A 27,471-nucleotide genomic window follows, 5' to 3' on the forward strand; every position below is an offset into this window, starting at 1 on the left:
GGTGTCTGTCAGGATTGATAAGAGAGAAAAGAAACAAGTAAAAATATACAAGGAATGAAGAGATAAAACTCTAGATGCTTAAGAAATGACAGGACATTTTGAGTAAATTTATACTCTTACATTTTAATTTTGAGATGAGATGAATAAGTTATTACTAAGATATTGTTGACCAAAAATGACTCCAGATGAAAGAAAGAATCTGACCAGCCCTGTTACTATCAGTGAAATTCCAGATACACCCTGAAGATTAGGCTAATACAACCAAATTCTGACAAGATAATATGAGGGAAAAAATAAGCCAGCCATATTCATAAGCTTAGATACAAAAATCCTAAGCAAAATATTGGTAAACCAGATGCAGGAACATTCAAAAATAGTTTGTCAGGACCAAGTTGGGCTTATCCTAGATATGTACAGTCTAGGATTTGAAAATGAATTATTCACTACACTAACAGAGTAAACAGAAATCATTAATCATTCCAATTGATACAGAGAAAGCATTCTGATAAATTCAGCTTCTAGTCATGGTTTGTTTTTTTAAAAAAATCAATCTAACTAAAAATAATTGCTGTATAACAGGGCATGAGAGATGAAGAAGGAGAGCTGGCTGTAGTTTTGTATAGAGTATTTAAGGTAAGTCTCATTGAGAAGGTGACATTTGAGCAGACGCTAGACAGAGGTGGTGAAGTTAGGTGAGGAAGAGCCGGTGTAAAGGTCCAGATGTTAGAGAAGGTCTGGGATCTTCAAAGAACAATAAGAAGTCAAATGTGGCCACAATATATGGAGAGAGAAAGTGAGAGCAGTAAGAGAGGAGGTGAGAGAGGTAACCTAGACAATGAGATGAAGACAGAATTCATAGGCCTTGGGGACCACTGTAGACTTCGGATGTTAATCTGAAATAGGAAGCCATTTGACCAGGTGTTTATCATTTGTATTAATATTTGTTTTGCTAGTTTAAGTGATATATAATGATACCATGATTTTCAATTTTGTCTTTGTTAAGAGGTGATTTTTTTTTTTTTTGGTGACATTCTACCTTTTCTATTTCTGTTTACCAATTTATTTTTTGAATTTAACAGCTTTTTGAGAATTAATTCCCATACCACACAGTTCACCTGTTTAAAATGTACACTTCCGTGGGTTTTAGTGTATTTATTGTTGTATCCCCATCATCACAATCTAGTTTTAGAACATTTTCGTGTCCCCTAAAGGGAACCCTGTACTCCATTAGCTGTCACTGCCCATTCTGCACAACCATATCCTCTATCTCCAAAGCCCAAGCAACCACTATCTATTGTCTTCCTCTCTAGATTTGCCTATTCTGTTATACATTTTGTATAAATGGAATCATACAATATGTGGTCTTTTGTGAGCTTCTTTCACTTGGCATACTGCTTTCAAGGTTCATCCATGTTGTAGCATGTGTCAGTACTTCATTTCTTTTCATTGCTAAATAATATTCCATTGCACAGATACATCACATTTCATTTATTCATTCACCAGTTGGTGGGTATTTGGGTTGTTTCCACTTTTGAGTGATGATAAATAGAACCACTACAAACATTCCTGCACAGGTGTTTATGTGGATATAAGTTCTCATGTCTCTTGGGTTTATGCCTAGGAGCGGAATTTCTGGGTTATGTGGCAACTTATTGGTTTATTTAGCAGAAAGAGATCTAGAGTTGACCTTCCATATTTTTATCTATTATTTGTATCTCAAGGTAGTATATTTCAAAAATGTTTCATATTTTTCTCAGTAGGTTTTGTTTTTTCCTTTTCACTGTTGTTAAACAGAAGTTTGGGATTTTTAAACATATATTCAATCATCTCGTTTCTGATGACAGAATCCATTTATTAGTCATCACAAGTGGTCCTAACAGCATCTGGGATTCTGTTTCCCGCTATTCTTTAGTAATGTCAAACATGTTTTTATTATTAATCCTCTGATGATCTGGAGCTGATTTCTCATTTTCTTTAAGGGTGACTTGAGAGAGGAGGCGGGTGGTGAGGATTTTTAGTGAGGTGGAAGCAGTGGTGATGAGGAAGATTTCCAGAAGAGCAAGATGACAGCTGCCCTTTGTCGGCTTTGCTTAGGGAGCTCCTGGCAAGACGACGGAGGGAGTGGTGAGAAGGGACAGTAGTCGTTAGTAAAATGTCACTGTGATCATTGTAACTTTAATGTTGCAAGGGTCACTTTTAGGGCAGATTTCTGAACCCTGCCTGTCTTGTGATCTTCCCAAGGTCCACACGTTCTGGAATTTACTTTTCCTTCATTGCCATCTTGTTTCTCCTTCTTTTAAAAGAAAACTTATTACACACTAGGATTGTAAGAGATGGTAAGAGGCTGTATGATTTCCAGTCGTGCTTATCACATTGAATCACTCTCTTTCTGGATTTCAGAACTAACTTTAAAGTCAATTCAAAATGTCAGTTGCTTTGGTGCAGTGGGTATAAAAGGCAGGGAATGTGCAAAAGTCGTGGGTCTCTCTGCCTCCGATTTGGGACTCTCGGGTTTGAGATTTGAGCCGTAGACATAGGTCTGGAAAATTAGATGGTTGGATCCAGCTGCAGAGAGTTCACCACGTATTGATATAAGGCAAAAACAGGCTCTAGGGCTTGTGAGGCTCTTCACATATTCAGCTTGGGTGGGATAGAAGAATACTGACATGGGGCTTCCCTGGTGGTGCAGTGGTTGAGAGTCCGCCTGCCAATGCAGGGGACACAGGTTCGTGCCCCGGTCCGGGAGGATCCCACATGTCGTGGAGCGGCTGGGCCCATGAGCCACGGCCGCGGAGAGGCCACAACAGTGAGAGGCCCGCGTACCGAAAAGAAAAAAAAAAAAAAAAAAAAAGAATACTGGCCTTTCTAAGGTAGAATAAGGGCCATAGGCTTTATTTAGGTCATTTTGCTACAGTTCTAGTTTGTCTTTGATCTTATATATATTATCACGCCATTAATAACTAAAACTTTTATAACTGTAGTTTTAAAACATTCTCCTGGGTTCTAGACCGCTCTCTGCTGCTTAGTAGCAGGGTAACCTTCAGCAGGTTACTTGCTTATTCTCTTTAGGTCTGAGATTCCTCACCTGTAAAATAAGAATTAAAACTGTATCCATCTACTAGAGTAGTTGTGAGGGTTGAAAGCACAGTACCTGGAATACCTGAAGTGCTTGGCCTTTTAGCTCTCACTGTTGTCTCCAAGTAGAGTCCACATTGTGTTAAACGTGCAAATCAGCATTAGCGTAACCCTTAGCTGGGATCTAAGGACGCTTGTTTTCATGTTCTGTGTCCTACATTTGAAAGTGGGTTGGAGACTGAGAGTAGAAACAGTGATCCTCCAATAGCTAACGATGCCAAATGGTTCTCTGAGAAGAAAGGGTGTTGAACAGTTAAGACCAAACTCATAAAACCAGAAACAATCGGAAATAATGTTGGGTTGGAAATAGCAGTATCTGTTTTCACTTATCATTATAATAGAATCAAACTTTTTCATCCTTAACAAAATAAAATGCACATTGATATTTGGCAGCTGGAAATCATTCAGGTAATCCACTCAGAAGACTCCCCAAAATGAAAGCAGCGGCTTTCAGCCAACTGTAGGTAAAGTAAATGATGTGGAAGAAAACACAGGTGTTAGCCTCCTTTATCATTGTCACCCAACATACAATAAAATCTCACATCACTTAAGCAGAGAAGAGTCTGAATTGTCAAAAGTTAAATTTACAATGATCATTTTTGAAAGAAAGTAAATGGGTGTGTCATCGCGGCCCAAATGATTTTAAGTGGAGTGCCATTTTATGACCATGAGATACGCTAATTGTTTTAATTCAGTTGTGCCAAGAGGACTTGATAGTACCATTGTTTTTTTTTTTTTTTTTTTGTCAACTGTGTTTTCAAAGGTAGAGACAGGTTTCAGCCCAGTTACTATTGATTTTTGGATTTCTGTTGTTATTCTTAAATAAAAATGTTAGTCTTTTTGGTGAAAAGCTTTTGAGAGTGCTGTCAGAAGTAGAATTACATGTGGAATGAGCTGTCGGTTACTGATGGCTCCTGACATGATGATAGTCTGATACTAAAACTGAAATGTCTTTACTGGACACTGTGAGTGAGCTTGTTGCTATGCATGAATATTAAAGCACCTTCAAGATCCTTCTCTCTGAGGGCAGCCCTCCTCCCCTGGCCTAAGTAGTCCTCTCCTCCTTTGGGTTCCAGTAACATTGTTTGTACCTCTCTTTTAGTTAGGAATTGGGCCTTGCAACACGATTCTTTCTATTTCCTTCTCCCTAATAAAATGTCAGTGCCTTAGGGCACAAACTGTTAGGCCTTCAGATTAACTTAACAGATAAATAATTGAACATTACTGTATCCAAAATATTGTGCCTCATGGTCTACAAATGTGTCACAACAGCCCTTGTCTTTGTCGTTTGGTTCCTCATAGGGCCTTGTCCCCCCGGTTACTTTTTTCCCCGTCTGTTCCACGATGCTCTCTGTTTTCCTCTGACTTCTCTGGCCTCTGCTTCGCAGTGTACTTTGTCTCTTTCTCTCGTTGACCTGTGAGCGATGCAGATGCCCAAGGTGTTCCTGAGCTGCCTTCCCTTCTCCGTACACACTCTCTAGTTGATCTCGTTTATCCTCGTGCATTTAGAACAGCATCCTCATGTCAGTGACTCTTTATTTTATATCTCTAGTCTAGTCTAGTCCTTATGTCAGTGACTCTTTATTTTATATCTCTAGCCTGGACACTTCAAGTCCACATACTCCACTTGCCTTGAAGTGCCGTGGGTGTCAGAAAAATAAATGTCTCACAGAAACCCTTTATCTCCCTCCCAGGAAATCACCTTCACATACCCAGGATTTTGGAAGTGATCTTTGACACATCTTCTCCCTCACCCTCCACATTGAGTCCGCCACCAAGTCCTGTTGATTCTACCTCTAAAATGGATTTTTCCTATAGCACGGCCCGCGCGCCAGGCAGGATGGCCCCTTTGGGCCCCTCTGGTCCAAGCACCATAGAGTCTCCACAGTGATCTTTTAGAAGCATGAAGCAGCTCATGCCTTACAATCCCTCCGTGATTCTCATTGTTCTTAGGAGGAGATCTAGAAATCCTCAGCATGGCTTCAGGTTCTGTGTAATCAGGCCTCCTTTTGCATTCTCACCTCATTCCACACGCCACCTCTGTAATCCAGCAGTGACAGCGTTCTTTAAATCCCAGAGACTTGCTGAGTTTCCCCTCCCACAGTTTAGGGTTTGTCCACAGGCTCTACCCTGTGGGGACCCCTTCTATCAGTGAAGCCCACGAACCTTCTCATCTCCTCAACCCCTCAGGCTAAATTAGGTCCCGTCCCCCTTTTAGATCGTGAAGTATCCTGTGCTTTTCTTTTATATCACCTATGGCAGTTGGAAAGATTTATTTCGTTGGACAATTATTTGCTCCATACCAGGCCCCCTCGTTGTCCTGTAAGACACATAAGGGCAGTAGGTCTGTTTCATTCACACTTTCAGACCCAGGACTTGACACATTGCGCAGAATCAATAGGTGTTTGTGGAATGGGTAGAATAAATAGGAAGTAAAACTGCAAAACACAGGGAAATACTATACAACAGGATGTGCTTAAAACTTAAGGCTATAACTCACTATATGGAAATAAGTTTCTGACACCCATGAGAATACCTTCAGTTTGTGACTGAACCAGGCTTGTGCCATTTTCCTGACCTGCCAAACCTTAGTATTCTTATTACCAAAGATAACAGGAAGAGAACAATTTGTATCAGTTTGACAACAAGTATTTATTGATCCCCTGCTGTACACCTGGTTTTATTTTACAAGCTTGGGGTACAGCTGGGTGATGCTTCTTACTTTCCCATGGGGGACAGACAGGAAACAAGGACAATTTCAGCTCTTGGAAAATGCTGCGAACTAAACAAAACAGACCAATGGCCTGGGTGCAGTGGCCAGAGAAGTGCTGTTTGCAAAGGTAACGTGGAGCTGAGGCTGAGTGACAGGGAGTCAGCTAGTGAAGAGCTGAGGGAAGGGCCTTTTAGCCGGGGGAGGGAAGGGCCTTTTAGCCGGGGGAACAGCACATGCCGAAGCCCTGAGGCTGGAACAGCCTGGCCTGTTTGGGGAACAGAGGGGTGGCCAGGGGTCCTGGAGAGTCAGGAAGGAAGGGCAAGCGCAGAGTCCGAGAGACCCTGGCTGACCATCCTGCCTTTCCCCGTAGTGGCTGTTTATCACAGAGCGCGGACGATCGCGATGTCCGGCTCATAGCAATGTTGCTACGTCCGATGATGAGAGGAAACTTGAGTAGTAATGCACATCGCTGATAATCTGCCTTCCATAGAACTTATGTCCAGGAGAAACTAGTCGAGTCAGTGTCAAACTAGTGGCTGTGTTTATGTGTTTAATGGTTTACTAATAGATTACCTTTTTAAACTGTGTTGCTGATTCATATTTACATTGATTTCGCACAAAAGGTTAAAAAGCTGAAGCGAGAACTGTCACAGATGAAGCAAGAATTGCTCTATAAAGAACAAGGCTTTGCAACCTTGAAACAGTGAGTATGAAAATACTGAAATTGACTCTCGAATAATCCAAAGCCCCTGAACCGATACAAAGGAAAAAGAAGTATAGATTACATAAGAGTTTTCTCAAAGAGAAGTAGAATACGAAGTGCAAAGCTCTGCACCAAAAAAAAAAAAGCAAAAATCTTGGGAAAATCTATACACTTGAATAGGTGTGAAATGTTCACTAATCTTTGGCGATCCAAGGAAACCAAAGTGAGAAACTTAGCTTCGTCTCTGGGCCTGCCAGCCTGCTCTCAGTTTGAGGCAGAGCCAGGAGATCGAGCCCAGGAAGGGCCTCCCCCTTCTCTCCGGAGGCTCGGCTCTGTAAGCCTGCGCCCGCCGAGCCCCGGGCTCGGGGCCTGTCCGCCTCTGGCAGCCCCAGGGGGACCTAATGCTGTCTGATCTCAGGGGGCAAGTCGGGGGTGTCTGCAGAGGGGCTGAGTGAGTGCCTCAGCTCCCGTGTTCCCTCTGCCCTTTCCTGCTCCATGCTGAAGTCTGCTGGACCCTGGCTCCAGCTCGAGCTGAGTCAAGTGAGAATGGAGATGACGGAAGGTAGCAGGATCTGGAAATCCCTGCCCCATTCCCAGCCCCTGGAAGCCACTGCTCTTCTGCTGACGAGGCCCAGACTAACTGAACCCCAGCAGGCACACCGAGACCTTCCAGCTCCTGCAGTGCCCACCCCAGGGTCTCCGATGCAGGGAAGCAGCGATGGTTCATCCAGCACACAACCCCAGGGAGGGTTGAAGACATCATCCCTTGAAAGGCATCCAGCTGCTTTTCCCTTCCCTCCTCCTTGCTGCCCAGTTCAGTGCCCCCCGTAGCAATGCAGGATTCATAGGGGCTTCCCTGATCGGCGGGTCTCATGTTCTTCCTTGTCTCCCTTAGCAGTATCCAAGGCAGCAAGGCGTTACCCCGTTAAAGATCCCACGTGTTCGCTGGCCAGGCCACATAAGCTGATTGTTCTGTGTGTTTGGTTGACGAGTTATATTTTGGGACCCCAGTCACTCCTCTTGACCACCAGCCACATGACTTTCATCTCAGACATTTGGTTTACTGGATCAGTTTTATTTTTGACACTCACCTCATGTGATCATGACCATGATATTCTTTCAGATGCTCCCATCCTGGTGGTTCTCTAACCTGACTGCATATTGGAATAATCTGAGGAGCTCTTAAAAATCCCTGTGTCTTGTCTCCAGCCCAAGTCAGATTCTGTGAGACCCCCATGTGGTTCTCAGGTCCAGCCCTGTTCAGAGAACCTCAGCTGGTTGCAGAGCGCCCCGAAAATCTCAACAGACCTGGAATCACCTAAATGTATTATTTAGTCAGTTGTACATCAGCATAACGGAGGGCTTTGTGGTGGGAGAACCACGAAGCGTTTAGCCACACGTTGCATACTTTTAAGGCACATGAAATTATAACTCATTCACCACTGGGATTAAAGGTTAGCCAAACTTGATGTTTTTGTTATATTGATGTAACAATGCTGTATTGTTTCAAAGCAGTTTGCTTGCAAGCAATTTTTATAGGAATCCAAGGCATGTTTAAGAATCTGTCAATAACATTCCACAAGAAAACAATAGACATTTGTTGTAGAAATTCAGGCTTTCTCTTGCAGTGATTCTAATCCGCTGAACCAAGAGCAGAAAGATAGGATATCTAACATCAGATTCCTCTCGTAGATCAAAATAAAGCTATAGACAAAATAAAGCTGTTTTCATCCAGTTGTTCAACACCGTACTACTAGAAGATTGAATAATAATTGATTGAACCCAGAGACCATACTTTTCAAGAAACCGCATTCCTGGTACTATAAGGGGACTTTTTACTTGGGTTACGACAAAATATATTTCAGGAAAAGATTTATACAGAATCCCACTGCAGGATTCTGTAACTTTTCACTTATTCACAATAAAATGGAAAAAGTTTGTGGAATCTGGAATTAGAATGTAATTTAAACCCCGGTTTTTATTTTACTTGATGCAATAGTTTATGCTGGATGAATGAATGTAGTTTTATTCTTTACGTTATTCATTTCAGACTGTGGTCCCAAAGTTGACTTTGGCCTAAGCGATAGTGTAGCTTATGTGTAGGTGGATGCCAGGAAGAGAAGCATATTTCCGCTTTGCCACCTCCAGTGTTCACTCAAAACTGGAAAATGGAAAGTGCTGAAACACCCAGCAAGCCAAGAGTATATACAGAATCTATGAAAGTTTGGCTCAGGGGGTACACATTTTCCAGGGAAGGCATGCATGGTAAGATATAGGGAAAAAATTAACTATAGGGTACCCAGAAACCAAAAACAATGTTTCTTTAATTTTTAAGGGATGAAAGTACAATTGTATTTCTCAAGAACAAAAAGCACAGTACGTACTTCGTTTTAAAAAAAAAAAAGTCAGCAACTTATGCTGATACTTTATTTTATGGTCAGTTAGGGTCAAAAGAGAGAAAAAGGGGAAGATGAAAAGTGGAGGAGAAAAAGGAAAAACGTGGAGGTAGAGGGCAAAAGCAATAGTTAAAGTAAAGTAGAAATGTTCGGAAAAGGGGAAAGAAAGACCAAAAGGGGTTCCCTGGCGAATGCTGCATGGAGGTGGTTCTTGTCGTATTTAACATTTGATTGAGCAGTGGCTGTCCGAGAAATTCTCATCTATTTTTAAAGCTCTCTGACATTTAAATTAGCAGTCTTGAAGTAGCCCTGCTTTTATTTTTCAATATTAAAGTTTATTTCTGAAAACTACTCACTGGCTTTTATTTTCAAATGTCAAAGTTGATTTCTGAATTAAAGATTTGTTTCACTATTAAATTCTGAAGGTTTTATACAAATCGGAAGAAATTACTTGGGCTTTAGAAACTGCCTTTGACAGTTTGAGATGCCTATATTACTAGCTGTTTCATGAAATCTCACAGATTCTTTTTCTTATTAAAATAAGCTTTTTGCCTCAACTAAGTGAGTAGATACACACTTAAAGGTGTCAGCAATTTCATTGATAAAGCCCTCCTGAAATAAATATAATCAACCAATATTCAAACTACTTCTGGGGTTCTTATCAAATATTCTAAATGTAATAGTCATAAGAGCCCCAGGCCTAAGTCTTTCATGTTGAGGACAGTTGTGCTACTTAGCTAAGTGTTTATGCAATTTACAAGCTAAATTTGCATAGACTTTCTGGTCTCAGTTTCTTTTTTGGAAGAAGCATGACTAGGTAATCTCTAGGGTCCCTTCCCATCACAAATACTCTGTGTATGTGTGTGCACGCGCACTCGTATATGTTTAATTCAGTGACTTCATTGGTTATACTTTTTTATAGAATGACCTTATGATAAAATTAATTTTATTCTCTTGGGTTCTTTAAGACTTTAATTATTTGTTCAGCATCGTAAAATATTTTCTAAAATGGTACTTGTTATCTACAAGTACTATTTTAGTTATCAAGTTATCTACAAACTGCACTTGTTTGGGTAAACTTTGGAAGAGTGAATAAGATAATAATTGTGTTAGTTTTTTTTTACTTTTCAGACTATGCCCTTCACGTTGAAATAAATACAAATTATTAAGTGTTTTAAACCAAATTAGGTCAGAGCCAGTTTTCTGTGATTTAGTAGGTGCCATAACTCTGGAGAGTCTGTGGATAAGACAAGGATATGTCTGAGAACGCATGTAATAGCGTTGTTGGCTGATGGGCAGAGATGTGGCTTGTGTCCCCGAAGGGAAGCCCAGGCTCTTTCCTAATGAGTCCCAGGCAGCATAGGTGGTGGGGAGAAACAGGAGAGTGATGGTGAAGAAAATGTTGAACCGTTTTCTTTTTTCATTAGGTAATTTGGTTGGGCCGTTCGACCACAAAGATTAGGTTACATGAAATCCTCTGACACAGGGTGACCCTATGAACTGTAAGGACATTTGGTGAGCAGATCTGCAGGGGCAGTAAATAAGCTCATCGGGGAGCTCTTTATTCAACATTGGTGGACAAATGAACACATCTGCTGCCCCCTTGTTCCTAGATTTGAACTCATTCAGCAAGGCGAGCAATTTATCTTGACTCATAACTGTCGTAAAAGAAGAATACATTTCATATATCTAAAAAGAAATAAGAAACTAACCAAGCAATCCAAATATTACAGGATAGTCACTAGTATAAATAAAAATCACTACCCTTTATTAAAGGTCACCAAGCTGTAGGCACTGTACTAGGTTTTGCACAGACATCGCAGCATGTGAAATTAGGTGGCAGTGATGAATCCTGAGGTTCCTGTGCTCGCCCAGTTTATTGGCATTTCTGTCCTTCTGCTTCCCCGTGTCCTGAACCTTTGTCAGGATCAGCATGAGATGAGGTTTGAGTTCAGCCAGCAGTGGGATCACCCAAACAGACTGAAAGCAAAAAGCCTGAGCCTGAAGGTGATGACAGTGGACTGGGGGATGGAGTGGGGGATGGAAGGGCTCTCAGCTCCAAGTGATCAGAAGAGAAAGGAGAGAGCTTCATCAGCTTGAAACTGGTGTGTGTGAGTCACGTAGTAAAAATTAGCCAAGACAACCCCAAACCCAATTCCTATCTCTTTAACTTGTACGTTCGGTTATTCTTTGATTTTTCTTTTTTCCTTTCCTCTTTTAACAGAATTGATAAAAAAATGTCTGGAGGCCAGAGTGGCTATGAACTTAGTGAAGCCAAAGCCATCCTAACTGAACTGAAGTCTATCAGAAAGGCTATTAGCTCAGGAGAAAAAGAAAAACAAGATCTGATGCAGGTATGTGTGGGAACATTTTTTCAAGTCACGCTGCTACCTTCTTGGGCCTCAGAAGCTTTCCTTGAGGCAGAAGTTCTCCATCGGAGTCTGGAAGGCCCTTTACCACCACACAAACCCCACTTCTGCCCCATCCATACGGAATTTGGTCCCGTAGGAGATTTTTACAGGCACTGAGCCAGCCACCTGCCTTGGAAGAAAACGGATTGGTTCCAAGGTTCTGATATGCTTATTTGAAGGCAGACTTTGGATGACCTTTGAGACAGGGGCTGCTGGATCCTGGAGCCCATCTAAGGAGATTAGCATCTTGGTGCACCCTGTAACTCACTGCAAACTTCATGTGGCGCCCTGATAAGCAGGGTTATCTAACTCAGTGGTCCTCAGCCTAGGGTACAGAAAGGGTATGTCACCTGCTGTCAGTAAGTAGATGAGGTGCCTTGAGGAGAGGGGGAAGGGGTGTGAGGAACTTAGAAAAGCCATTCCCCACCCCAGGAGATTCCGAGGTGCTAGCTGGGGGTGGCAGGGAGAACGCTGACCCAGCTGGGGGACATCTGTGTAGTCACCCTGGGAGAGATGCTAATGGCAGTAGACCCCCTTGTTACACCTGTACACTTCTCACCTTATGGGTCTGAGCTCCAGTGACCCAGCCTTATATGTAGAGAAAACAACCATTCAGTGATCAATATTCTGCATGTTGAGTATCTATATTTAGCAGATACAGTCAAGTTTTTTAAAGAGATATCTCTTCCTCCTCTTCCCTCCCTTCCATCTCGTAATTATCACAAGCACTGAGAAGTCTTTGTAATATTTTAGACATTTGGAGTTCTTTATCTAGCTGGGTGAGGATTTAGTCTGTGTCTTTCAAAAAATGTTAGAGCCCGTGGTAAGCAGAACCTCTGCATTTAAGTACCAAATTCAGCTACTTCATGTCAGTTTCCAAAATGCTGGTTGAATGTGGGTGAATATTGTTGAACCCATATAATTTTGCATTTGGGGAATTCTAAAATAACTTGCAAGAAGCGATCAAATAGAAAAGACTGACTTAAAATACTGACTTTGTGCCAGGCAGTCTTCTGCCTGCCTTGCATAGAAATACTTCATTTAATTCTCACAATAGCCTAAAGATAGGCTCTGTTATTATCCTCAACCCGTAGACAAGAAAACAGCAGTGTGGAGAAGTTGTTACTTGGTAAAAGTCACACAGCAGGTAAGTGGCAGGACTGAGGTTCAAACCCAGGCAGTCTTGCTCTAGAATATGTGGTTCTAACGAATGTGTAACACATACAGAACTTCACTTGGATGTACTTTTTGTTGTTCTGCAATGATCCTGCCAATTAAATCAGTCATTCCTGAAAAGCACAAAATAAGTCCTTTGAAAAAAGTTAATGGAACTTGAACAGAGTTAAATTGGAACCTCATAATTTAGCAATTTCAGGTCCTCTTTGATTCTTTCTGTAAACTTTGGATTTATACATAGGCCAGATTAAATTTAAAAGCTAGATTCCTTTTTAATTACTAAAATATAAAAAATAATTAATAAATACAGGAATCAACAGTAGAGCAGAAAGGGACATTAGTTATCTTCTATGACTTTTGAACCTCTTTGGCTATGACCCAGAGTAAGAAATACGTATATTTTACATCAAAACCCAGTAATACAAATGTCTTTAACCATAGATACACACACCAAATTTCACAGAAATATGCCTGCTTTTAATACTAGTAATATACTTTGATTTTACTTTCTAGTCTCTTCTATTTCATTTAAAAACATACTAGTCATCGGGGCTTCCCTGGTGGTGCAGTGGTTGAGAGTTCGCCTGCCGATGCAGGGGACACGGGTTCGTGCCCCGGTCCGGGAAGATCCCACATGCCGCGGAGCGGCTGGGCCCATGCGCCATGGCCGCTGAGCCTGTGCGTCCGGAGCCTGTGCTCTACAACAGGAGAGGCCACAACAGTGAGGGGCCCGCGTACCGAAAAAAAAAAAAAACATACTAGTCATGACCTACTAAATTGATTGAGTGCATGGTCATAGGTTTGAAAAATATACATCTTTTCACCGTTTGCATGAAAAAATAGAAAAGACTTGTCCAAAGTCCCTGAGAGGTTTCTTCGTTCTTTTCTATAATATATTATGTGATGTGACCATTTAAGTTTTATCCCTCATGCATATACATTTTGTATAAATATGCCTTTGAAAGAAAATAGAGAAGGTTAAGTAAAAAAAAAATCAGATCTCTGATATTTCTAATTTCTTATCGTGAGAATTTTAAATATCAGGATGAAATCCTGGCTCTTCTTAAAGTTGATAATAATGAGCTTCTTACATTTTTATTAGTGTTTTGTACGGGGGTTCTTTGGTAGCAATTTAAATTTTTTCCTTTTTAATACTCTCACTGACTCACATCCTCCCTCTAAAGTAAACTCACCCTATGAAAACCCGGGTGCCGACACCAGTCACGTTCACTTGTGATTAGGCACTTTCCCAAACCAAACATCACTGCAGGTACTGAGTGACTGTGGCTTCTGGGCCTCCATTCCTAATCTCTGACATCTATGTGAGCTAAATAATCTCCTGGATCCTGTCCAGATGTCAAATGGCATAACTGTAGAAGTCTTCTAGGTAGGAAGTGTGCCTGCTTTAGGTATCCTATGCTTCCATAATTCCTACTGCATAAAGTGGGTAGTTCTTATTAAAACAGACTTCTTTTTAACAGAATTTTAAAAATAAGAAATGCATGTATTAAATATAAAGATACCATTAGTCACAGGGTGAATAATTCCCAGGCTGTCTTGGGAAAGATAAGATAACCTGTTTAATATGATCTTACATATTTTCAAAGTCCTGTGTGTATGTGCAAAAATTATATTCTACTCTTATTTTTTTCAAGAATTTAAAGTGATAAGTACCTACTAAGATAAAGTAGTTGTTTTTTCCATTGAGATTAGCTTAATTTTACCTGGTGGGGAAGTTTCATGCTCTTAAATGTTCAGCTTTATGAAGTACTTTGTATTTCCTGAACAGAGTCTTGCTAAGCTGCAGGAGCGGTTTCACTTGGACCAGAGCATTGGCAGATCTGAGCCAGACTTGAGATCCAGTCCTGTGAACTCTCATTTATCTCTCTCCAGACAGACCCTGGATGCCGGGTCACAAACAAGCATTTCCGGGGATGTAAGTTATCCACGTGGAAGGGTTGGCCCCGGCACTGTCCTGACGGGCCCTGATTACAATACCGATGGCAAATGGAACGGGGGCCAGGAAGGTGGTGCAAATTCCAGCTGTGTGCATTCAGCATTTCATACTCATAAGATTGGATTTAAAAATCTTAACCTTATCTTTTCTGCCAAGGTGCCAAAGTATATCAGAATTTGTCCATATGAATAGCTTTGTTCAAACTTTCTCATACTGTATTTATTCAGAGACTCTATTGAAAGGCAAGAGACACATGAAAATTTGAGTTTTTCCTATTAAGTTTAGAGTCTTAGACATTAAGGTCCTTCCAAATAAACATTAAGGCTAATGAGAAACAAATATATGCCTTTAAAAACTAACCACAAAATTTGTTTTTATAAATCTGAACTTGATTATATTAAAACATTTGATTGGTGGTTTATACCTGGCATTTGAAAATACTTAATGTGGCTTGAATATTATTACCAGTTTGTATTCTACCTTTTGGGACACCATTAGTAGATATTTACTTTTCAATAAGTTCCAGTTATTTTTGTGTTCTCTATGCTTCTTTGAATTCTGTGCTATGAAAGTATAACAGGTAGAGATCAACAGTAGGGCTTACCTGTTTGAAAAATTTAATTTTTGAAGTAATTTATTTTATGTTTATGCATTTGAAAGTTAGATGATGGAAATTTTGGCTCATAGAGACAAGGAAATTAGTTCCAGTTCATAAATTTTATTGACCTGTACACCCTTCATAAACTCTTAGATACCAGAAACATTTACCTGATATTTTTTATCTTGAATTTAATGTGTGGAGAAAAGGACGTTAAAGTCTTTGAAAAACAGACAAGCTTGTATTAAAAAGAAATGTTTTGTCCCTACTGAGACTATAAAGTAAATGCCTTTTCAAACTGGTGTTCCCATCTTCTTTAGCTTTGCAATTACTTGCACTTCCTAGAAACAAAAGCAGTTTACTTCATTCATTTGCAGAGTTAATTGACTTTTTCCCTTTTGTTTTTTACTAGATCGGAGTGAGAAGTAGATCAAATCTGGCTGAAAAGGTCAGGCTGAGCCTCCAGTATGAAGAAGCCAAAAGAAGGTAACAGCAGGGGAGCTGGGTAGCGGTCAGTGGGTAGCGGTCAGTGGGTAGCGGTCAGTGGGTAGTCAGCTGGCTCACCCGGGTTTCCTTTTCCAGAATTCATCTTTACTCACGTAGGGACGTCTGCTGGGCGCTCGCCACCGTTCTTACCCAGGTCACCCTTCAGATCTTAGAATATAAGGGTTACGGGGTCCCCTCCCCTGAAAGCTGAAGAACAAGGAGAATTAATGAGAAGGGCGGGAATGAAACTTCCCCCTTCATTCTGGAAGAAAGAAGCTTTGAGCTTGTAGGGTACTTCCTTACTCACAATTCAAAGTGTGGAGGTTGGTTTCTCAGATAGAAATGTGATACCGTGGCTCAGGTGCGGGGCTTGGTAGCAGCTGAGGAGTCTGAAGGTAAAGAGCTTCAAGCATCTTCCTTGGCTTGAAGGGAGGAGCCCCTGCTGACGTCCTGGAGGATGCTGAGCTGTCTGCTGTGTCACTCGCTTCAGGGAGTGTTTCCCTCCTTGACCCTCTCAATTCTTCTTCAGCCCTGCCTCGATAACTTTTTCTTACCTTGTGACTCTGCTGGGGAAGGCCTGGGAGACTCCTCTGTCCTTGCCTCGGTGACAGACTCAGCTGGTTATCATAATGTAGGAACTGAATTTGTTCTGAGAGAGAGGGTCATACTGATACATTTCATTATTTTCCTTTTAAGAGTGTAAAAACGCTGCTGTTTTATTATTTAGGAAGGCATTGGGTGACAAACCTGCATTATCATGAACGTGAACAGTTCGGCTGAGAACATACTGGAGCATCGTGGCTTCCCACCACAAGGAAGCCCGTAAGATGGATACTGGAATACATCCATTATTATTGGTGACGATGAGAATTTAAAAGTCACTGGCCAGAGTTCTTAGAGGTTGTCTGGCTTTAACAGAGGCTCTATTTGATCTGCCTAAATATAATATTTGCCTCTGGGTAGCCTCTGTTACTAATATTAATATTACTTGGTTCTTTGATTTACTGAAAGAACCCGAAGCTTTGTTCCATAAATCATTAACCACGTGAGCTTGAGCAGGTCACTTAGTCTCTCTGAGCAACATTGCACTCGGCTAATTTTAATGCCTATAAAATTTCCCAGGTAGATTATAAATGGCTTGAGGGTAGGAAACATTTTGTTTACTGTATTGTCTGCTTCTCACATGCCAGGCTGATGCTTTGCCCTCAGTAAGGACTGAGAATTGCTCTGTGCTTTTGTGGCCCAGTGATGTGGAAGCCTGTTTGGGGCCCTCTGGCTATAAGCACGCCAGTTCCTGAGCTGCCAGAACTCCTAGGTTCTGACGTAAACAAAGCCAGGATCTGGTGTTCTGGTGTCTGGTTTTCTGAAGGAGAATGGCCATAACTCAGAGTTAATCTTGGGGACCAGGCCTCATGCCCCGGGGCCCTTGGGGTTTGACGCGACTTCCCTTGGGCCAGCTTGAGCTTCTGCTTTACTTTGGCTCCATGTGGAGCTTACACAGCACTTCTCCTCCTAGGTGGCCCCGGAAACTTTCATGTTTTCTTGCCCAGAAAGCTATTTCCAAATAAAATTCAAGACCTGCCTAATGCCTGATCCCACAAGTAATAGATGCTGTTCTTTCCTTCACTGCATCGTTGCTGTCAGTTCAATCGGTTAATTCAGTCACATCAAAACTTAAGACATTAGTTCTTTCCCATTTGGTTGCATTGCTGTTCTATTACCATTTGGGGTTTTATTTTAAAGTTACTAGCGATTCTGACGAGAAGGTAAGTCTCAAGCGTTTATGCATACGTTGAAAACGCTTTTTCTTCCTCAATTCTGAGTAAGACGCGGGTTGTGTTCTCCTGAAACCTGTTTTCTCCTCCAGCTTTTGTTTTACGTGCTTAATGAAGCTAATAATGTCTTGCTTAATTTTCCAGTACGTTGGGACAGTTGTTTATGGTTTTGTGGTTAAAGCTGACGAGTAGCTGATGTTACATCTGTCATAAGTGCAGACGATGGGGGAACATCCGAAGGACATTATATATGCAGTGCAGTTTAAGATGGCAATTTTATTTTTAACTCATACAAGGAACTTCAGGCAGAAGAATGTGGAACTACTTCCCTTTTTGTCCTGACAACATTTTTTGTTTCGCTTTGGTTTATTTATTTATTTATTTATGGCTGTGTTGGGTCTTCCTTGCTGCACGCATGCCTTCTCTAGTTGCAGCGAGCGGGGGCTACTCTTTGTTGCGGTGCGCGGGCTTCTCATTGCGGTGGCTTCTCGTTGCGGAGCACGGCCTCTAGGTGCACGGGCTTCAGTAGTTGTGGCACGTGGGCTCAGTAGTTGTGGTGCGCGGGCTCTAGAGTGCAGGCTCGGTAGTTGTGGCGCACGGGCTTAGCTGCTCTGCGGCATGTGGGATCTTCCCGGACCAGGGCTCGAACCCACGTCCCCTGCATTGGCAGGCGGATTCTTAACCACTGCACCACCAGGGAGGTCCCCTGACAACGTTTCTTGTTCAACTTTTTCTTCTCTTCAACAGCTTTTTACATCAGAAAGGGGAGGAAAACGTCCCCCCTTCTCTGTTTTTCATTTTTCTAGTGTGCGCTGTAACAATACGCAGAGTAATCATGCAACATTTTTTAATAGGAACATGGATTCTTCGTGCCAACATCAGTTGTGTTCATAGTTTACCTTGATCTTGTGCTTATGGTCAAAACAGCCAAGTGCCATTTCCCTTGTGAACAATCCCGATCGTCCTCACAGCGCCACAGAGCAAGTTACTTGATTCGGGTGGTCATTCTTATTGAATCAGGAGTTAACTTGACCATTGAGTACGAAGCTCTAGAAGCAGTGACATCTGGGGTCAGCAAAATTATGAAACCGGTGAAGGTTCCCTTTGCTGCGTTTTCCTCCTCCCGCCCCTCCCGGGCCCGTCGCTTCAGCACCTGTTGTCACTCCAGTGGGCCCTGGGTGCTGCTGATAAGTGTGTTCAGAGGAGAGCCAGGTCAGTGCCGTGTGTACAGGGCCAGCCCAGTGAGCGCCCCATGTATGCTGTAGACTCCATGCAGACCCCGAGCGGGAAGCGAGTTCATGGTGCACAGCTGAAGAATGTGGGTGGGGGAAGCCGAGCCCCGCCCCCTTTTCCTTGGCGATGCCGTAGCCTTGAGGGATGGACTTGGCTGTGGTACTGCGTGGCCTAGCCCCTGCCCTCTTTTCTCCCCTCTTCCTTCCCTGATTGGGGACAGCGTCTTTACGCAGAGGAACGAGATCTAGAATAATGCACTTCCGGCATCATTTACCAGAGATTCTTTTTTTTTTTTTTTTTTTTTTTTTGCGGTACGCGGGCCTCTCACCGCTGTGGCCCCTCCCGTTGCGGAGCACAGGCTCCAGACCCGCAGGCTCAGCGGCCATGGCTCATGGGCCCAGCCGCTCCGCGGCATGTGGGATCTTCCCGGACCGGGGCACGAACCCGTGTCCCCTTCATTGGCAGGCGGACTCCCAACCACTGCGCCACCAGGGAAGCCCTACCAGAGATTCTTTAAAGGAAGCTCTCGGGTGTTCCTCCCGCCACCTCACACAGGCAGGCACACGTCAGGGCTGACCGCCCACGGCCCTCTGCTTTTTAAGCTTCTGTGTACTTTGACCTTCATCCTTTTTCCGGTAGGTAGGTGTGCTTACTCAGATGTTAAAGGTGGGGAGGATGGATGAGGCAGATAAGAAGTAAGTGTAGCATCCGCTGCCACTGCCCCGGGACCGCCGCTGCCCCGGGACCGGACCGGACCGGAGCCTCACACCAGCCATCACGCCCGTCCCTGGGGGGTTAGTCCCGACCGTAGCCCGCCTCGTGTTTTCCCTTCCTTGGGGCTTCTGACTACGTGCACAGCTGTTATTTCATTCTGTCTTATTTTGTTTTAGTATGGCCAACTTGAAAATCGAACTGTCAAAACTGGACAGTGAGGCCTGGCCTGGGGCGCTGGACATTGAGAAGGAGAAGCTGATGCTGATTAACGAGAAAGAAGAACTTCTGAAAGAGCTTCAGTTCGTCACCCCAGAGAAGCGCACCCCGGACGAGCTGGAGAGCCTGGGTGCCGAGAGGCAGCGGCTGGAGAAGGAGCTGCTGTCAGTCCGGGGGGCGCCCAGCCGAGCTCTGGCCGAGAGGTGCGTTCCCCTCCCCGGGCCCCAGGTGGCTAACCCGTGGGGGGCTCAGCTGGGCCTCCAGGCCGTTCTCCCTGGTCTGCGGAAATCTCAGAGGCCTCAGCCCTTAGTGGACTGAGGAATTCTTCCTGTAGAGCAGTAAAGCACACCCTGCTTAGTCCCCATGGTTCCTCTACGCTTTGGGGGACATGAAAATGCCTGAGACAGATGTTGAATAACTAAGGAATGTTGACAGAAAACCAGGAATGCAGTCCATCGCTGACCGAGGCTGATAACAGTGGCTGTAAACTATTGCACTCTGATAAGAGAGATTATCTGGACTGTTAGAGCGGCTGAAGCTTCCTATTCTGGCTTTATTACTCACAAGAATGCAAAAGTTTATTGCTTTTCATTTCACAAGGAAAAGACAACTTGCTCCCTTTGATATCTCAACAGGTCACAAAATGTTCACTTGGATTTTGTTTGTCAATTGAAACCCTCCTCTGAAGCAGGAGAAAATATAAAGGAAAATGCTTTAAGCAATTTTCTCATCTTTCTGTGGGAAGGTGTAAATTGATCACTTAATCTAAAAACTCCAGTTCTGTAGGCAGATCAGCTGGACTCTTAAGCAGGGAACCCCTGTGTGTGTTTGCCGTGAGGACACCTGCACAGCAGCCCTGTGTCCAGGCCTTGCTGACTAATGGTCAGACACCTGTTTACCTGTTTCAGCCATAGACCATGTGGCCCTTTAGAACCACTGCGCATCCATCTTTTAGGCCAACAAGTAAGGAGCAGAATGAAGGGGGAGAGATTCACATTTGCGTAACTTCAAGTGACCTGGGAATAAGTTTAAAATACCCACCCATAATCCAGTCACTTTTTTTTTTTAACTTCTTGCCTTCTTGCCTTCTAATTCCTTGTCTTCTATAAATGTTTAAGGTTGTGTGTCAACATAATATCAAAACATTTGAAAAGTGTGGTGGTGGAGGAGACGGGGGAGGGAAGAACCTCTGACATTCCTGGTGAGGTATTAGCATGAGCACTTGTTTAACCGTGTGAGTTAAAATGCTGCTGGAGATAACGCATAGCTACAGCATCACAGCTTTAGGGAGCGTGAAAAAGTATCAAAGGGGGAACCCCCTACAGATGCCATCCTTTCACCATCTTAAATAATTCTCATCACCCACCTGCCCCTGCTTCTCCTCCCCTCCCGCTCTGACATCTCTAGAAGGTGTCAGCAAGGCTGGCCAGGTAGGGAGCCATCCGACCAAGACCACAAGGAACAAAAAGAAAGGGCGAGAAGGCAGAATTCAGTTGTTTTCCTGAGTTACCTCGATGTTGTATGTGAGTGTCTGTGTCTGTGTTTCTTAAATTCCGAGGATAAACGTTTGATAATCATCAGCAAATATGATGAAATGGTTCGCTTTGTGTGGCTCGTAGATAAAACACCAGTGATCTTTTGTGTTATGTCACCCTTAATAAATGTCATATAATTATACCTGTGTAACGTACGGACATCTGACATCTCAGCTGTCCTACTCTGCAGTATCTGAATCCGGGAAGGGCCCTACCAGTGGACTTTACATTTTTTCTGGGAGAGAAAGAAAACAGGCGTGTGTTTCTTTGTTTGAATCAGCTTTTACAGGCATGATGTCTTGTCTTTTTTTTCTTTTTTTGGCCGGGCCATGTGGCATGCGGGATCTTAGCTCCCCGACCAGGGATAGAACCCGTGCTCCCTGCACTGGGAGTGTGGAGTCCTAACCACCGGACTGCCAGGGGAGTCCCTTGTTGGTCTTTTTCATTAGGACTGGAGCTTCAAAAATGACTAATGAAGTAACGTTAAAAATATAGTTTAAGTGCCTAGACTTTGGCTTTTATACTTTTGTTTGCACACACATAATAACTGTCAAAATTCCAGCAGAAACAGTAGGCTTGATCTCATCCGGAAGAGGAGCTATAAAATATTTATACAAAATAATTCTCTATCTATGAGATCCAGCCGTGGGGTTTGAGTTGCACAGGGAGTAATGGGGGCCATCCACGGGTTTGGATGGCCCTCTGACTCACGACCGCGCATGGGCCCACGTCCCACAATTGAGATCTTAGCAGGAAGGGAAATGTGTATGTTTCATATTTGTGATATGTTGGCTGTCTGAGTCAAGTCATTTAGCATTACAGAAAATGGACACCAGCTTCCTCTGTGCTGTCCACGGCCAAAAGCAGAGCCCCGTGATAAAGCAGGGTGAGGGCAGAGCCCCGTGATAAAGCAGGGTGAGGGCAGAGCCCGTGATAAACCAGGGTGAGGCTGAGGGACTCACACTTCCTTGCTGGAGCGCCTTGCAGTTTTCTCACTGCTCTCCTTGGCTGCAAAACGGCCCAGCATTCCCTGTGCAAGAGAGCAGAACCCCTGCGAAGTGCACCCGGAGTCCTTCGTTTCCCAGTGGGCACAGCACGGTGTGGCTTTGGGCTTTGGTGGTGGTGGTGGTTTCACTTTACTCCCCATATGCTCTCCCCGTTTCCTACCCTTCACCAACCTCATCGTTGCTTCCCACTGCCTGTGTATGTTCCTGCTGTGCTTGTCGTTGCTCTTGAGCTGAAACGGGATCATCCCCCCAGTCAGAAGGCCCGAGAAGCCCTCTGCAGGCAGTGTATTTCCTCGGTGCTCCAGCAGGAGGTCGAGGGAGACACCTCTGGGAACTTGACATTCACTGTGTCAGACTTCGTTTCATCTCAGAGCAAACGGTGCTTCACCGACCCCAGACCCCCTCCGTTTCTTCTCGGTACCTACACGCCTGTCAGACAAGCACTTGCTGCTTCCCCCAAATTATCCTGTTTCCCACTTACATTGTGGGTTTTTCGTTATTTCAGGGGTGGCCTCAGGCGAGATTCTGAGTCATTGCTGAATTTTGGTCTCTGAAGGAGCTAAACTCACATGAATTTTCAGCCGCTGTGTGAGCTCCCAGAGTCCCCCAGCTGTGCCCACCAGCCCCGTCCTCAGTGTCGCCTACTCGCGGGACTGCCCGCGGAGACGGAGCTCGCCCCCTAGTGGTCATAAAGCGCATCGGGAACGAGAAATTGCTCTCAAATGAAAAAAAGACTTGTTACACATCCTTCTATTCTTTCCTTACAGTTATTGAAATTCCTTAAACTCTGTGCTTTTCTGTGGCTGATAAGATCTTAACATTGCTCCTTCCTTTTTCACAAATCTTAGGGGTTTTGCCTTGCATCTTGCCAGGGTGTCTTGTTTCTTAATCATATGAATGTTTTTGCCACTGATTCTGAAAAAGTTCTTATAGCAAGTGGACGGGGGGTATGAGTGTCATATATTTTTTAATGGAAAAGGAACTTCTTACTTCTGTAGATGACATGGAGCTTTCCCCCTCAGGGCACCGAGGGCAGAGGTGGAGGGTGCAAGGGCCCCCTTGTCTTGTCCAGGGCAGCTGGGCAGGGGTGTGGAACAGCGGGACCGTGGGAGGGGTCTTTCGGGGTCAGGTTGAAGAGGTCTTTCTCACCCAGGAGGAGTAGCAGGATGGGGGTTGGAGAAGGGTGAGGAGAGACAGGGGCGCACCCTCCTGAGGGGGCTGACATCTCAGCAGTTTCTTCTAGTCCCTGGTCCAGAGGAAGTGGGGGAGGTCATTTCCCAGGAAGGATACCAGGAACCAGCTCCCACTGGGAGAGGCTCTGATTCCATCAGAGACAGAAGGTGCAGTGCTTGACAGAGGACAGCCACAGGGTTGCCGGCAGGGTTTCAGGGAGACACCTCTGGGAACTTGACATTCGCTGTGTCAGACTTAGTTTCATCGCAGAGCAAACGGTGCTTCACCGACCCCAGACCCCCTCCGTTTCTTCTCGGTACCCACACGCCTGTCAGAAAAGCACTTGCTGTTTCCCTCAAATTATCCTGTTTTCCACTTACATTGTGGGTTTCTCATTATTTCAGGGGTGGCCTTAGGTGAGATTCTGGGTCTTCGTTTCTGTGCGAGGGCTTTCTCCAGTTGCGACGAGCGGGGGCCACTCTTCATCGCGGTGCGCGGGCCTCTCACTGTCGCGGCCTCTCTTGTTGCGGAGCACAGGCTCCAGACACGCAGGCTCAGTAGTTGTGGCTCACGGGCCTAGTTGCTCCGCGGCATGTGGGATCTTCCCAGACCAGGGCCCGAACCCGTGTCCCTGCATTGGCAGGCAGATTCTCAACCACTGCGCTACCAGGGAAGCCTCCTACTTTTTGACATTCACTAGACCTCCCCAGGGCCTTCTTTAAGCTTCTTCCAATGACGTGATCTAGACACCTGCAGGGAGGGGACCGGGGAGGGGCGCCGGGCTCTCCAGGCAGCCTGGGTAGAGGAGGGAGAAAGAGCCCGAGCCTGCCCTCTGGGAGCCTAGGGTTCAACTGGGGAACACAGGCCAGGCCTCAGTTCAAGGCAACCGGGAAAGGTCTGGAAGGGCAGCACCTGAGCCATTGCCAGAGGAGGGCCTGGGGGGACCATCACATGTGACTGACCAGAATGGGAAAGATTTGGATTTAAATTTCAGCATGAAACACACTGTGTTGCCCTGAAGCCTCCTTACCATACCAGAAAAGCCTTCATTTGTGTGTGTGGGACTTGGTTTTAAAACTTACTTCAAAAGTATTGCTCCGGGCTTCCCTGGTGGCGCAGTGGTTAAGAGTCCGCCTGCCGATGCAGGGGACCACGGGTTCGTGCCCCGGTCTGGGAAGATCCCACATGCCGCGGAGCGGCTAGGCCCGTGAGCCATGGCCGCTGAGCCTGCGCGTCCGGAGCCTGTGCTCTGAAACGGGAGAGGCCACAACAGTGAGAGGCCCGCGTACCGCAAAAAAAAAAAAAAAAAGTATTGCTCCTGTATCAGGAGACATGGGTTTTAGTAGATTCGGGGACTTTCTCTGGACCTTTATGTACCTTCTATTTCAGTTAATCTACTTTGAATTAATATTTTTTCCTGGTTGAGTTTTTGTTTATATTTAGCAGATTAAAAAAAAACGTGGTGGTTTTCTGGGTCCCATTCTGCTCATTTCAATGACGTCTAAAACTCCTGACACAGACAGTATACTTGATATATTTAAAAATGGCTTACTCAAGTACACAATTCCATAATACTCAGATTTTTTTTTCTAAAAAATCCTCATAAAAACTTGTTCAGCTGAATGTGGATGAAATTTCATGAAAATCCAGTACAGGTGATGAGAGGTGCCGTCCATGGGAGAAAGGAAATCACTTTTATGTCTTTTTCTTGCTTAAACAGTTAAGCCCAAATTAGCTCACACTGGCAATGTGGACTAATTTGTTTCTTCATCGCCAACATTCTCATCAAAATAAGATTGGAATTTGTATCACTAACTATGATTTTGGAACAGCCCTTACCAAGTTCAGTACTCAGATGATCTTTTCTAATTGCCCGTTACTGCAGTCAAGTGTTTTAGTAACGGAAGCTCAAGTCTCAAGCCTGCAGAAGGCTCTTTAATCTTTGTTCGGTTTTTTCGTTGTTCTTTTCCTCCCCACTGTCTTCCCCTAACTTGTAAGAGCGTGAGGTGTTCCTACCCATTTAAGAAAACCTTAGACTACCAACATTTTACAAGTTCTCAGTAATGCCGGCCATTTGGTGCAGTCCTTCGCCCAGTGGCCGTGGACGGCTCTGCCCACTTTCCTTCTGGCAGGTGGCTCTGTTTTCTCTGTGTCGAGTTCATTTGGATCTCACAAGGGGAAAATAATAAGCATCTTTCTTTTCTTTCAGAATCTTTCTTTTCCTGCTTGGTCATAGTTCTGTGAAAATAAATTCATTTCTTTTTCTTGTCTAGATTGAAATTGGAAGAGCGAAGGAAAGAGCTGCTACAGAAACTTGAAGAAACTACTAAATTAACTACATATTTGCATTCACAACTTAAAAAGTAAGCCTGTTTGCTTCTCGAGGGGAACATTTTTGTTGACTGCATCCAGGCATGTTGTAGTTCATCTTTGATTACTTTTCTCTATATTTTCAATGACTTAAAAGTAGGAAAATTGTTATACTAATACAGTTAAAACTCGGATGACCACATTTAAAGATGCAGGGATTTGGGTTTGGTTTATTTTTGTTTCATGAACCCCAAGGTCCTTTTTGGAACATGTTTGAAATGTGTTGGGAAGAAGATGTATTTCAACTATCAGGACATACTTAGGAAAATGACACATTTCTCCACGTCATCCCTTCTTTTAAAAAGGGAAGGTGGGGGAGATTTGCCTGAAAATATACATCCTGAAATATACATAGAAAGAGGAGGAAGGCAGTGAGCCCAGGGGCCTTTGTCTTTAGAAGCTGGCCTCTTCCTTTCTCAAAATAAAAAGTTGGATTCTTTAAAAGTAGAGTCACTGCATTAACCCTTCATGCTGTTGGGTTCATTACACCTCCCTCCCACTTCTGTATTTTTTCTGAGTCTGCCATGGTGCTTTTTTTTTTGCGGTACACGGACCTCTCACTGCTGTGGCCTCTCCCGTTGCGGAGCACAGGCTCCGGACACGCAGGCTCAGTGGCCATGGCTCACGGGCCCAGCCGCTCCGCTGCATGTGGGATCTTCCCGGACCGGGGCATGAACCCATGTCCCTGCATCGGCAGGCGGACTCTCAACCACTGCGCCACTAGGGAAGCCCAACTTCTGTATTTTTTAATTGCATAGTTGCTTCTGGATATTTATGCAGGTAGATTTATCAGTAGGTATTTGATCGCTTTTTAAAATCTTTGTAACTTTTGCACAAGGGGGATGATTTTTAATGAGCAGGATTGCTGCTTAAAGAGTCTTCAGAGAGTCAGGTTGGAAGCATTCACGAATACACTTGGAAATGTGTGGGGTGACAGCAAGTTCTCTTACCCCGGTCGTTGACTCTGCTCTTTGGTGTCACGGGGTTTCTTTCCTCTCGGCCCAAAGGAGCCGGCAGGGTTCTCCACATCATCCCGGTTTTTACAGCTGTGCTTTCCCCTCCCAGCCTCTCCGCCAGCACGCTGTCCATGTCTTCCGGGAGCAGCCTGGGCTCGCTGGCCTCCAGCCGGGGGTCTCTGAACACGTCCAGCAGAGGGTCCCTCAACTCCCTCAGCTCCAGCGAGCTCTACTACACCAGTCAGGGCGAGCAGCTGGACCCGGATTATCAGTATAAACTGGACTTCCTCCTGCAGGAGAAAGGTGGCTACATTCCTTCCGGACCCATCACCACCATCCACGAACACGAAGTGGCCAAGTCCCCCAGCCAGCCTGGCCGGAGCGGTCCCTGTGTGGCAGCGGCCGCGGCCCCGGGCCGCGCCCCCGCCCTGCCCGAGGCCCCCACGTCCGTGGCGTCCCTGTCCTCCCGGTCCTCCCTTTCCTCCCTGTCCCCGCCGGGCTCTCCCTTGGTCTCAGAAGGCACGTTCCCCCTGTCTCCCCACGACGTCGTCCCTCTCCATCACTTCTCTGCTGACCTTGAGGACTGTGAATTGAGCAGCCACTTTGCAGACATTGGCCTCGGAGAAGATCAGCCGTTGCTGGACTCTGACCCGGGAGGAGCGCCCCCGTCTCTCTCAGAAGATAAGGACCTCACCGAACGCGCCAGGGCGCTGCCGCATGAAGGGCCTGCAGGTAAACGGAGACCCTTGCTCTCGCGCATCCCTCTTGACCGTTTCACGGAGAGTGACCGGAGATTACTTTTTCCACGGAAACAAAGGGTATATGTCCCCCTTCTCTTTCTGCTGCTCTTTTCTCATTTTGGCTTCATTTGGGAAAGAATGTTTATTAATAAACCTGCACATTTTTTCTTGATCAAA

General features: G+C 44.5%; 1 protein-coding gene across 1 annotated transcript in view; it reads left to right on the forward strand.

Annotated features, from left to right (window-relative positions):
• The window catches only part of WWC2 (WW and C2 domain containing 2), a gene marked incomplete at its 5' end in the record, with an annotated part of 166,592 nt that overhangs the window by 108,657 nt on the left and 30,464 nt on the right, over window positions 1-27,471 (forward strand). Inside the window, 7 exons of the mRNA XM_082680484.1 lie at window positions 6,472-6,551; window positions 11,172-11,301; window positions 14,324-14,470; window positions 15,502-15,575; window positions 19,474-19,716; window positions 25,502-25,591; window positions 26,664-27,286. Coding sequence (XP_082536610.1) covers window positions 6,472-6,551; window positions 11,172-11,301; window positions 14,324-14,470; window positions 15,502-15,575; window positions 19,474-19,716; window positions 25,502-25,591; window positions 26,664-27,286 — 1,387 coding nt within the window. The remainder of the gene's footprint in view (window positions 1-6,471; window positions 6,552-11,171; window positions 11,302-14,323; window positions 14,471-15,501; window positions 15,576-19,473; window positions 19,717-25,501; window positions 25,592-26,663; window positions 27,287-27,471) is intronic.

Source organism: Grampus griseus (assembly GCF_964374135.1).
Source record: "Grampus griseus genome assembly, chromosome: 21".
NCBI lineage: Eukaryota > Metazoa > Chordata > Mammalia > Artiodactyla > Delphinidae > Grampus > Grampus griseus.